The following is an 11,931-nucleotide window of genomic DNA, read 5'->3' on the forward strand; positions in this document are numbered from 1 at the left end:
AGGCATTACGAACGTCATAAGTATACCATTAAGCTTACTCATGCCTACTACTATTAATATTACTCCACCCATTAACCGCTATCTAGCATGCCTCGCAAGATATTCAGTTCATAACAAGCAGAGTAATGCTTGGAGCAAGATAACATAATTTAGACAAGATAAGATCAATCAATATGTCCAGATCCCGTCGTTTATTTTGTAGCAACAATACAATACGTGCCCTGCAACCCCTTTTGTCGCATAGTAAGGACACCGCAAGAATGAACCACTACTATGCACCACTTCCTCTCAAGATCTACTGTTTACTTGGCCAAAGTAAACTTATAGATCGGAAAGCATACATAGCTATCAAATTACACATAATAGATCCAAGAAGTGCAATTAGTTTCAATGAATAATCTGATCATAAACCCATGATGAATCGGATCCCAACAAATGCACCGCAAGAATTACATCAAATAGGTCTCCGAAGAGATCATTGTATTGACACACACACACATACACACACTAACACACTAACACACACACACAAACAAAGAGAGAGAGAGAGAGAGAGAGAGAGAGAGGGAGAGAGAGAGAGAGAGATCTAGCTACTGCTATGGACCCATAAGCCTCGTGGGGAATAACTCAAACATCATCATGGAGGCAGCAAGGTTGATAAAGATAGCCTCCGTGATGGATACCCCCTCCGACAGCACTATGTAAAAGGGCTCCATATGGGATCGCAGAGGGACAGAGGATTGTGGCGGCGATAAAATTGTTATGGGTCTCGCTCTGGTGGTTTCTGGATTTTAGGGAATTTACAACACTAGAATTAGGTCTAATGGGACCATGTGGGTCCCACAAGCTCACATCGCACACCCCCTGAGTTTGTGCCTCCCTTGATCATCTCTAGTGCATCCCCGAAGCATCTAAGGTCTCATCTGGTTCATAAAAATTCACCGTGAAGTTTCATCGTGTTTGGACTTCGTTTGGTATGTTTTTTTCTGCGAAACAAAGAAATAAGCAAAAAAATTAGAAACTGTCACGGGGCGCTAAGTTAATAGGTTACTCCAGAAAAACACTATAAAATGTCATATAAAGCATATGAAATTGATAATATAATAGCATGAAACGATAAAAAATTATAGATAGTTGGACCAGCATCCCCAAGCTTAATTCCTACTCGTCCTCGAGTAGATAATGATAAAAATAGATTTTTTATGTGAAATGCTACCTAGCATTTATAATAATGTATTTCTTTTGGTATAAATGTTGGGAAGCGATGACTTAATAGATATCAAAACAATAGTATAAAGAAATGCTAGAAAGTAATCATTGACTTTCAAATAAAGAAAGCTAAAGAATTTTCTTCCAAAACATTTAATCATGTCAGCATGTCGTAGCTCGGTCTTCCTAGCATAAAGTATAAATCATGAACACCCCAGTGCCAAGCCAAGCAATTGTATCATACTTTCTCGTGCTTCAGCTTTTTATACTCCACTCAATACATGAGTGTGAGCCATGGACTTAGCAATTAGAATGGCAAATAGAATGACGATTGGGGTTTTATAAGTAAGAAGACAAAAAGTATAGAAAGTCTCACATCAACACGACTGATTGTTAGGCAATGAAGATGCCTTACAATCGATGCCAGTGTAGGGAGTAGGAATTGCCATGCAACGGATACACTAGAGCTATAAGTGTATGAAAGCTCTCCTAATGCAACTAAGTGGGTGTGCATCCAACTTTCTTGTTCATGAAGGCCTCGAGCACTTGAGGAAACTCGTCATCAGAATATAGAAGCCAAGTTATATAATGTAAAAATCCCACTAGCATAATCGTGAAGTATATGAAAACTCTCTATATGAAGAACATGGTGCTACTTTGAAGCATAACTGTGAAAAAAAGATAGTAGTGTGCCCTCCTCTCCTTTTCTCTCATTTTTTTGGTTTCTCAATTTTCTTTTCTTTTTGTTGTGCTCTTTTTAGTCTTTTTTTATCCTCATAGTTAGGGGCACACCCTAATAATGCATCACACTTTATTTTACTTACAATTTGATATATGATGACTACATATGAATGCCTCTGGCATTGTATCAGGATGTGCAATGATCTAGCGTACCATATATAGCAATGATGAACGGTGGCTTTGCCACAAATATCATGTCAGCTCTATATAATCATGCAAAGCAAAATGACAATGAATGCTCAAGTCATGTAATGATATTAATAATGAAAGTTGCATGTCAATATATCTCGGAATGACTATAGAAATGCCATAATAGGTAGATATGGTGGATGTTTTGAGGAAGGATATAATGAGGCTTATGTGTGATAGAGCATATCATATCACAGGGTTTAGATGCACCGGCGAAGTTTGCACCAAGTCTCGAGGTGAGAACCGGCAATGCACGGTACCAAAGAGGCTAACAAAGTATGGAAAGATAAAAGTGCTTCTAGTCCACAAACTCACATTAGTCATAAATAACTCAAGTATTTATTGTGGAATTTTTATTAGACCTTGAAGCATAGTAAGCTCTCATGCTCCAAGGAGGGAGGCTGGGAGGAGTTAACTATCACGCGCCCCCGATTCGGGTAACACAAGAGATTTAGGTTGATGGAGGTTAACCTTTCTGATGCGTCGAATACCGTACACTGGAAGTTGTCTGTGTCAGGTGTATTCTTGGTCAAATCCATGTATATTGATTTGATACATACCGGTCCTGTCCCAATGTTGCTTCACATTTCAAAGGTTAAGGTGTCGCTAAAAATACAGGTATTCATGTGGTTTGTTCACAAGGGAGTGATATTGACGAAGGACAACTTGGCAAAGCATAGTTGGGAGGGTAGTAAACGTTGTTGTTTTTGTGATCAGGATGAATCAATACAATCGATCTATTCCTCAAATGTCCACTAGCCAAGTTATTGTGGCGCACGGTCCATGTGTCCTTTAACGTTAGTCCTCCCAACACTTTATCTAGTATATTTGGTGTGTGGTTAAACAAGTAGAGCGTAAGACAACGGCACATATTTGAGTAGGAGTGTGTGCATTACTTTGGACCATATGAAACTATCGGAACGATGTCACTTTTAACAGACAAACTATCACAAAAAATTTGCAGGTCATATTCCAGGCGTCTACCTGGCTCCATACGTGGTCATTACTCAGCCATGCGAATCGCAGGGGGCTTATGGATATTGTGTGCAACTGCTGGGAGGCGGCAGCGCATCATACCTATAATCAGATTGGATGGCAGTCCAACAATAGGATAGGTTTCAAGTGGGCATCTACTAATTGTTTTCATTAAACAATTGTCTAGCTGTAGGGCGTCTACATCTTCCAATATCAATAGCATTGTGTCTCCCTCGCCTAGTTCTATGTTGAGCACTTGGTCTCTTCCGTGAAGTTCTCTCCATTCCCCTCTGCACACCCCTCCCTCTCCGTCACCTAATAATCACTGTGTAGACTGTATGTCTCTTATCTCTTTCTAAGTCCACGCCCCCAACCCCAATACACACGCCACCACCACCATTATTGATCTGTGCCCTTGTGTTTGCGCTGCAGAGAGATCGCCATGGAGCAGCTGCCTCCGGTTGTTAGTGCTTCTCTGGGTGCCATGGGCTCCCTTGCAGGGAAGCTGGATGGGCTCCTGGATGCCGAACTCAAGGCTGAGTTCGGGAAGCTCACAACCCGGCTGCTGGAGCTCTCCAAGTCACCAGATCCTCCTGAAACAGCCAGGATCTGGATGAAAGATGTGCGCGAACTATCCTATGACATGAACAACTGTGTCGACGCCCAGGAGGACTGGGAGGCCGAGATACCAGAATTCATGGCTCGTGTGAAGGAGGCCAATGGCCGGTACGAAAGGTATGTTCCTGAGAGCCTCACCGGGCCTGCAGATCTTGTTCCTATCGGTGTCGGTGACCACCAGCATCGAACGGTGAGCGGTGGCCGGAAGTCAGATCCAGTCGTCGGCCTTCATGACGAAGGAGGCGCGGTTTATAAGCTGACCCAGTTGCTGACTGATGATGGTAAGGAGTTCATGGTGGTATCCATAGTCGGCGGTGGAGGAATCGGCAAGACCACGCTTGCCAAACAGCTATGGCGTGAGAAGAAACTCGAGGGATTCGACTGCCGTGCTTTTGTGCGGACAGCCAGGAAACCTGACATGAGGAGGATCCTGAGGAGCATACTCGCACAAGTTCGTCCGCACCAACCACCCGACGCGAATGGTGTGCACGAGCTGATCCAAGACCTCACTGAGCATCTACAAAATAAAAGGTTTGTCCTGGCCCAGTTCATTCTCTTTTGCTAGTAGAACTGATTAGTAATTAATCACTCGATCTAAGTTTTATCATTCTGATATGCATTTTTTTCTTTCTATTCACCTTTCCGAATTATGAAACTTTTTAATTGGACTTAGGGCCTTGATTGGACGGCGGAGGATAATCTTGTATTCTTGTGTAAGCATCGTAGTTTTTTTTAAGTGCGTTGCAACCCGGAAAGGTTGTGATATCCAAACATTTTTAAAAATTGTGATTTACCAACCATTTAAGAAAATTATGATGTCCAATCATTTTGATATTAACGTGATTGTGTAGCAAAAACTAGATTGTTGAATAAATCATACACTTATTGGCTCCCCCTAAAAAAACGCTTATTGGCGTACGAATGAAAAATATAACGCATAGAACAGGTGAGCAAGTGAGATAAAAAAAATTAAAGACCCAGCATCTTGCTGGCGTTTCATTGATTTAGAAGGGGAGAGCGAATGAAACGCCAGCCTCACTTAGGGGAATGTCGCTGCTTTTATTAACTATAAATGGCCTCAGCCGTAATAATGTCGCGAATACAAACTGAAGAAATTGAAAACCAAGCTAGTCTTACATAACTTATCCAAGCAGTCATTCTTGGCTAGATTATGTGCCACACGATTTGCAGAACGCCTAGCCCAGTTCACACGAGACTCATCCATAGAGGTGAGAAGCTCCTTAATCTCTTCTATGAGGGGACCGTACCGGGGTCTCGCTAGCTCATGTGTGAAGATAAAGCTTGTTTGACCCCTAGATTGTCCGTCTCAAGGACAGTCCTCCGTGCGCCCACTTCAATCGCCAGCTGTACCCCTCTTCGACACGCCAACAACTCCACATGTTCTAGATCAGTGACGGATGGGGAAAAAATGGCATGAGCCTCCCACGAACATGCCATGGTGATCGCGCACGACCGCTCCTCATTTTGCTAATCATCACCGGTGTGACTAATACCAGTGGTGCGCCCGTTTTCTTGATCATCACTCGTATAATTTTTAAGAATAAAAAAATAAACCAAACTATATAAACCTGGGCTCATTATTTATTTATTAGGTCACATGAAGGCAATGAGTAGTACATTTCGTCACAAAATATGCACAATATTCTTAATATTTTTCTACTAATTAATATATGTAAATATTGTGCATATTTGCAGCACGAAATTTGAAAGAGTTTCACTTCATCCTTTAGTTTTATTGAGTCGAGTCTTGTCTCATCCATTTTCTAGATAGCCTTTTTTATATACCCTACAACTACACCATTCCGTCTGATTTAACATTTGTCATCTGAATTTCAACCTGTGCATTAAGCATTCACATGACTCTCCACTGTTTTCTCACATTCCCAATGGATGGCCATATCCATCAACTAGTCACCAACGTAAACCTAGTACTCGCCAGCACTACTTTAGCATCCATCCATGCTTGTTACTTTTCCACTTGTATCTCAATATGTAGATGTGTTTTGTGCATGCAACCAGACTTGTCGCTATCACTGTGTCGAGCATCTGCTATCGGGGTCGAGTATTCTAGGTAGATGGCACATACCTTCCCAGCCACCACCACGGAGAATTACTAGTCACATTCCATCAATGTTGAGTTCCACATCTTCTCTCAGTCACTCGCTTTAGCTCCGATCACATGATTCATTATTTTCTGCTGAAACATGCCCCGATGCTCTATGAGTTTACAATGTGGTACCTTCATCTAAATGAGCCGAATCTTCCATTTAGACTCTAGTTCCACCTCCATCTCCAATACGACTCAATGGTGGATGATCTTACCATCCTCGCGCTCATCAGCTTGATATCTCTCCTCAAGCATTTGTAGACCATCGTGAACACCATGGCCTTATTAAAGCATGCAAACCCTCGGTCATGTGATGCATGTTTTCACTATCTCGGCCTTGGAGCTGCACCTCCCCTTCCTCTGGGGGAATCAACTGACGCCAATTCTGAGTCCAGGCAACTTACAAATAGCAATCATGCTTTTGTTTTCTCAAAGAACTTTCTCTCTCGCGGATTTGTCTGGACTCTCATGTGATCTTTTTGGACTAGGCCAACCCATGGAACCATGTGGTTTCAGAGCCGGCACACAACAAAAGAACTCTTGTTGGACAAGAGAAAAGCATGGTTGGAATCTGGTCCGGAGGATTGTGTTTTGATATCTGTATATATCACAAATAAACAAATATGGTTACCATATATACAAACAAAATTCAAGAGTAATACCCTTGACACAAAATAAAAGTTGCACAAGAAATGTGGGTCCCTGACACAATACATGTTAGTGTTCATTTTGGAAATTTAAAGATCTATGTTGTATGGCGGGTTGAAAGTTGTATTTGAATTGATGAAGCATATGTATTGAATGTTAATCCAAAATTACCCTTTTATGTGTTGATAGATTGATTTGGGTTGCAGGAATAGATCTTTGTATTTCTGTTACTATTTCTCAGTATTTATTTTTATTTCTGCACCATGTCCCAAACTGCATTTTGGCACTCCTATAGTCCTATATCAGTAGCTGGTAGCTATGCCAAATTTCCATAACAAGTACAATGTCAACTAATACACTGTCTATGGACCTCGATGTAATTTTTATTATATTTGAGATAGTTTGTACTTCTGCCGAACTTTTATAGTAGATCTGGATCATTTTCACACAACAAAATAAATTGAAGAACTTATACACGACACTTCTCCATGAATTTAGTTTTATTTCTCTTTTTGCCAGCGAAGTGTGGTTAATATATATACAAACCTTTTATTTGGCAGGTACTTTCTTATAATTGATGACTTATGGGCTACATCAGTATGGCATGTTGTCAGACGTGCTTTCCCGGAGGGTAATGGCAGCAGGATAGTAACAACAACAGAAAATCAGGATGTTGCTCTTGCATGTTGTAGTTATGAGTCTCAGTACATGTTTAAGATGGAGCGTCTTAGCCTCAGTCACTCAAAAGAGCTGTTCATCAGTGCAGTGTTTGGGTCTGGAGAACAACACAGTCGCCAATTGGATGGAGTGTCAAATGAGATTATAAGAAGATGTGCTGGTTTACCACAGGCGATTATCAGCATATGCAGTGTTGTAGCAACTCTAGGGGAAGCAAATGCAGAACAGAACAGGGAGAAAATACAGAACAATTTGCCAACAAATGCAACTTCTGACGAGATACTCAAACAAGTACTCATTTTTTGCTACAATTGTCTACCAAGCTGTTTGCAGACATGTCTATTGTATCTTAGTATATACCCAGAGAATTATATAATCTTGAAAGAAGTTATAATGAAGCAATGGGTAGGAGAAGCTTTTATCTGTGCACCAAGAGAGAATGAAAAAATGAAAGTTGCCGAGAGCTATTTTGATAAGCTTGTCCATATGGGCATGATCCAACAGATAGATGTGGGGTACAGTGATGAGATATTGTACTATGCAGTCCATCACATGGTACATGACATTATTACAACTAAGTCAATTGAGGAGAACTTTGTTACTGTAATAGATTACTCTCAAAGGACAGTACGGTTTTCTAACAAGGTTAGGCGTCTGTCCCTGCAGTTTGGCAGTGCTACATATGCAACTAGTCCAGAAAGTATAGGCCTGTCGGAAATTCAATCACTTGCCTTTATTGGACTAAAGAGCTGCTACTACTCTTCCATTTTGGAGTTTAAGGTTCTTCGAGTCCTCATCCTCCATATTTGGGCTGATGAACCAAGCACCGGTGTTGACCTCAAGCCTACCTCTGAATTGGTTCTACTGAGATCCTTGCAGGTCACATGCAACGACACTGTACATCTTCCAGATCTGATGCAAGGTCCAAAACACTTGGAGACACTTGAAATAAATGCAAGGGTGGCAGCTATTCCAGCGAATATTGTTCATCTTCGGAGCTGGTTGCATCTCCGCCTCGGAGTTGGGATAGAAGTGCCCGATTTGACGGGTACCCTGAAAACTGTCACCACCCTGAATCCTCCTATTTCATTGGACGACTCCAGCTGTTCTTGCAAATCAGTGAAGACAATGGAGTTGCTATTACCCATCTGTAGAATCCCCAAGTGGATTGGACAGCTTGCCAACCTCTGCATTCTGAAATTTGTAGTGCGACAACTCCAAAGAGATGATATCAGTAACCTGCGAAATTTGTCATTTCTCAGTGTTCTCTTGTTGCATGTCCAGCAACCAACTACAGGACTCATCGGCTTCGCACCGGGAGCGTTTCCTGCTCTCGAGTATTTTGAGTTCAGGTGCGGTGTACTGCGCCTGATGTTTCAGGAAGGAACAATGCCCAATCTTGAGAGGCTTAAACTAGGTTTCAATGCCTACCCAAGAGATGGATTTTTGCTTGTCGGCGTTGAAGATCTGTTAAGCATCAAGGAGATTTCTGGAGTAATCGGGCTAACTGCCGGTGCTGTGGAAAGTGACTTCATGGTTGCAGAGTCAGCATTCAGGAAAGCCATGGGCAGGCACCCTAACGTGAGCATAGAAAGAGCAGATATGGTTGAGGAATTGTATGTTGAGGCAGAAAAACAACATGAGATCCCTGGGCAACCCCCGTCAATATCAAGTGAACAACAACATCTGATCCGAGGGGAACACACACAAGATTACCAGACAGAAATAAAGCAAGATTCCAGCAGCGACTCTCACTTCATTAAAAGGTACGGTTCTTCCTCCTGATTCTGTGTATTCTTTCCCAGCTCATCTCTTTGACTCACTACATTATCGCCTTTGTGGTGCGCTCTGCTCTGACCATTCCTTCCTCCTCTGTTTTGCTCCCAGATCTGGACCAACAGAATTGATAATTAATGGAAAGGCTGATCTCGCCCGCAAAAGAAGAAAGAAAGAAAAGGGAGAGGGTGATCTGCATAGATTGGACCAACTGTTAGTTTCCAATAAAGAAACAGGTCTTGAGAAGCTGACACTCATTAGCTGTCCACCTCTGGAGTTGAAGCACCTTCTGATGCTAACCTCGCTGAAGACATTGTTTGTACAGAGTTCAGTTGGTCTAGTTGGACCACTAGGAGGAGGTCAGAGTGATATGGAATGGCAGCTCCCTGTTGAGCATATCCGGATCAGCTTCTTAAGTGGTAATAGTGGGAAGGAATTGACAGAGCTCCTCCACCACCTCCCAAAGCTCTCCAAGTTGGAAATATGGCATTGTAAAAACATAAAAAAGCTGGTAGTGGGGGTGGATGTGCAGCAAACAACACAAGAAGCATCAGAGATGGGGGGAGGTGAAATAACAACAGCAACAGAGGAAGAGGATGATGATGGGGTGCTGTTCTTCCCACCTCATCTGTGTGACTCACTACAGGAATTGATGTTCAATGGCTGCAAAGAGCTGGTCCTGGTGGACCCGCCAACTCTTGTTCCTAGAGGAGGATCGCTCCAAGCCTTGCGATCCCTCCGGGGATTAACAATAAGGGAGTCCCCAAAGTTTCTATCTGCCTTCTCTTTTTCTTGTCACATTTTCCCTTCCTCCCTGCAGTTTATGTGTCTTTTGGACGTGAAAGGCTTGAGGACACTGGAGCCCCTCTCAAACATCTCCTCTCTTGCCACATTAGAATTGTATAGTTGTGGAGAGGATCTGAAATTTCAGGGCTTGCAGTCTCTCCTTACTACCGGGGGCCATCTCAGGCAATTGAAAGTCTTAGCCAGCCCTGGTTTCTTTGCTGATTGGGATCCCAATCCCAGAGGGGCTTTGGAGGATGCTGATGGAGGTGAAGAGGAGCAGACACAGCTTGTTTCATCCACACTGCATGAGCTTTGGACAGATGACATAGCAGGACTTCTTGTTGCACCCATCTGCAGATTCCTCTCTTCCTCCCTCAGCAAGCTGCAACTTTGGGGGGATTGGTGTGAAGGGATGGAGCGGTTCATCAAGGAGCAGGAGGACGCCCTTCAACTCTTCTCCTCCCTCCGGGAACTAGAGTTTTGGAATTTCAAAGACCTTCAACAACTCCCTGCAGGGCTGCGTAACCTTACCAGCCTCAAGAAATTAAAAATCTACAACTGTCCAGCAGTCTCGTTGTTGCCCAAGGATGGCCTCCCCAAATCACTGCAAGAGGTACATGTTGGACACAGATGCAGCGAGGAGCTAAAACAGCAGTGCAGGGGGTTGGAGGGAACCATCCCAAGAATCATAATAGACCGGTGATCCTTAATAACACTGCGTTTGTTCCCATCCACTGTGCAGGACATTGCCTTGCAGTTCCCTTGTACATTATTCTAGCCACCGTGCAGGACATCTTATATGCATCTTTTATTTTGGATTCAAATTTGGATTAATGTCATTCATCAAAGATGTGGTAGTCTTCTTGCTTATTTCGGGTGTCACGATCAAAATATCACCGTGGCATAAGTATGGGATAAATGAGACTTTGGGGGTCAAGCTACTGATATTAAGGTTAACAAATTTTTTTCACACACCGCTACATTGCTATCAGTACCAGGTTTCGGGTGCTTTCGTTACTAATTTCGGTTGGCTTGCTGTTCAGGTTTCTCTTGTGTTTGTTTGGTAGGTGTCGTGGTTTTGTCACGGCAGATGTCCTCATGAAAGGACTTAGTCGTGGAGCCATCGCTACGGGTTAGCTTGAAGGGGTTAAAGCGGACAAGGGACGCAAGAGAGTTTATACTAGTTTGTCCCCTTCGATGAAGTTAAAAGCCTACGTCTAGTTGTGATGGAATTGATGGGGTTTCGATGACCAGGGAGCGAATATACTTCGCCTAGTCCTCGAGTTGTTGTCTGTTGTCCTTGAACCGCCGCCGGGTCGTCCCCTTATATACATGGGTGACGCCCGTCGGTTTACAGAATCCCGATACCGGCTCATAAACATGTCCGGTTCGGTCTCCACTATTTCTATCTTACAATACAAGTTACATACCAACGCCGGTTTACGGCTATAGGCCTTAACCCCATACTGGGCCTTAGGCCTTTATATATCATCCTCATCTGTCATCATGGGCTTTAAGCATACTTAACTACTGATGAAGTTAACCCGGCCTATCCTGGTTGGTTTACGCCCAGTAGTAATATCCCCAACATTAGGCCCCAGATTGATTTGAACAGGTTCATGTCAATCCTTAGTAGAAAACTTCGTCTTCAACATCTTCTTGTAATTTTGTAAACCATCGTGACATCATCTTCTCAGATCGTGGTGAACCGGCGTGATGTCATCTGTTATAAAGAAACTGTATATGACCTATCCTCATTAATGAGTCTCCAACAATCGAGGCGACAGTTGTGCCTCACTTCCAAATTCGCGGCCCCTCGATTTTCGCGCCTGACACATATCCACTGTCCTTATAAATAGGGCCGAGGGGTCATTTTATTTTCCCCTTCGTGCCCTTCCACGTCGTCCTCCTTGTGCCGCTCAGCTTTCGGAGCTCCGCCACCGCCGTCGACTTCTGCTCCGACCTTGGCCGCTGCATCACCCTGAACGTACCAGAACACCGCGGCAGCCTTCCGCTTCTTCCTCAGCTCCGGTAAGCCTTCGGCCCTTTCCGCCATAGATCTGTTCTAGGGTTTCCAGGTTCTTCAGAGTTCATCATTCATTTTTTTATTCATATGATGGTTCTCAGATGAACTCCTGAATCCTTGCTCTGTTGTAGTGGTAGCCTTTAACCTCCGTTTTCAC

The 11,931-nt window shown here is 43.2% G+C and overlaps 1 protein-coding gene across 1 annotated transcript; it reads left to right on the forward strand.

Annotated features, from left to right (window-relative positions):
• Window positions 1-3,371: 3,371 nt before the first annotated feature.
• LOC125534956 (disease resistance protein RGA5-like) lies at window positions 3,372-10,669 on the forward strand. Its single transcript, XM_048698015.1, has 4 exons — window positions 3,372-3,450; window positions 3,547-4,263; window positions 7,069-8,952; window positions 9,074-10,669. The coding sequence occupies exons 2-4, from the start codon at window positions 3,557-3,559 to the stop codon at window positions 10,449-10,451; spliced, it is 3,969 nt and encodes a 1,322-aa protein (XP_048553972.1). The 5' UTR covers window positions 3,372-3,450; window positions 3,547-3,556; the 3' UTR covers window positions 10,452-10,669.
• Window positions 10,670-11,931: the final 1,262 nt, after the last annotated feature.

This window comes from Triticum urartu, chromosome 2, assembly GCF_003073215.2.
Source record: "Triticum urartu cultivar G1812 chromosome 2, Tu2.1, whole genome shotgun sequence".
NCBI classification, from domain to species: Eukaryota; Viridiplantae; Streptophyta; class Magnoliopsida; order Poales; family Poaceae; genus Triticum; species Triticum urartu.

Bases quoted from the DNA above. Each gene is read 5' to 3' on its own strand.
- LOC125534956 (XM_048698015.1), top strand. From the start codon at position 3,557: ATGGAGCAGCTGCCTCCGGTTGTTAGTGCTTCTCTGGGTGCCATGGGC. The intron at 4,264-7,068 runs GTTTGTCCTGGC...TTTATTTGGCAG, and splicing joins GAGCATCTACAAAATAAAAG to GTACTTTCTTATAATTGATG. The intron at 8,953-9,073 runs GTACGGTTCTTC...TTTTGCTCCCAG, and splicing joins GACTCTCACTTCATTAAAAG to ATCTGGACCAACAGAATTGA.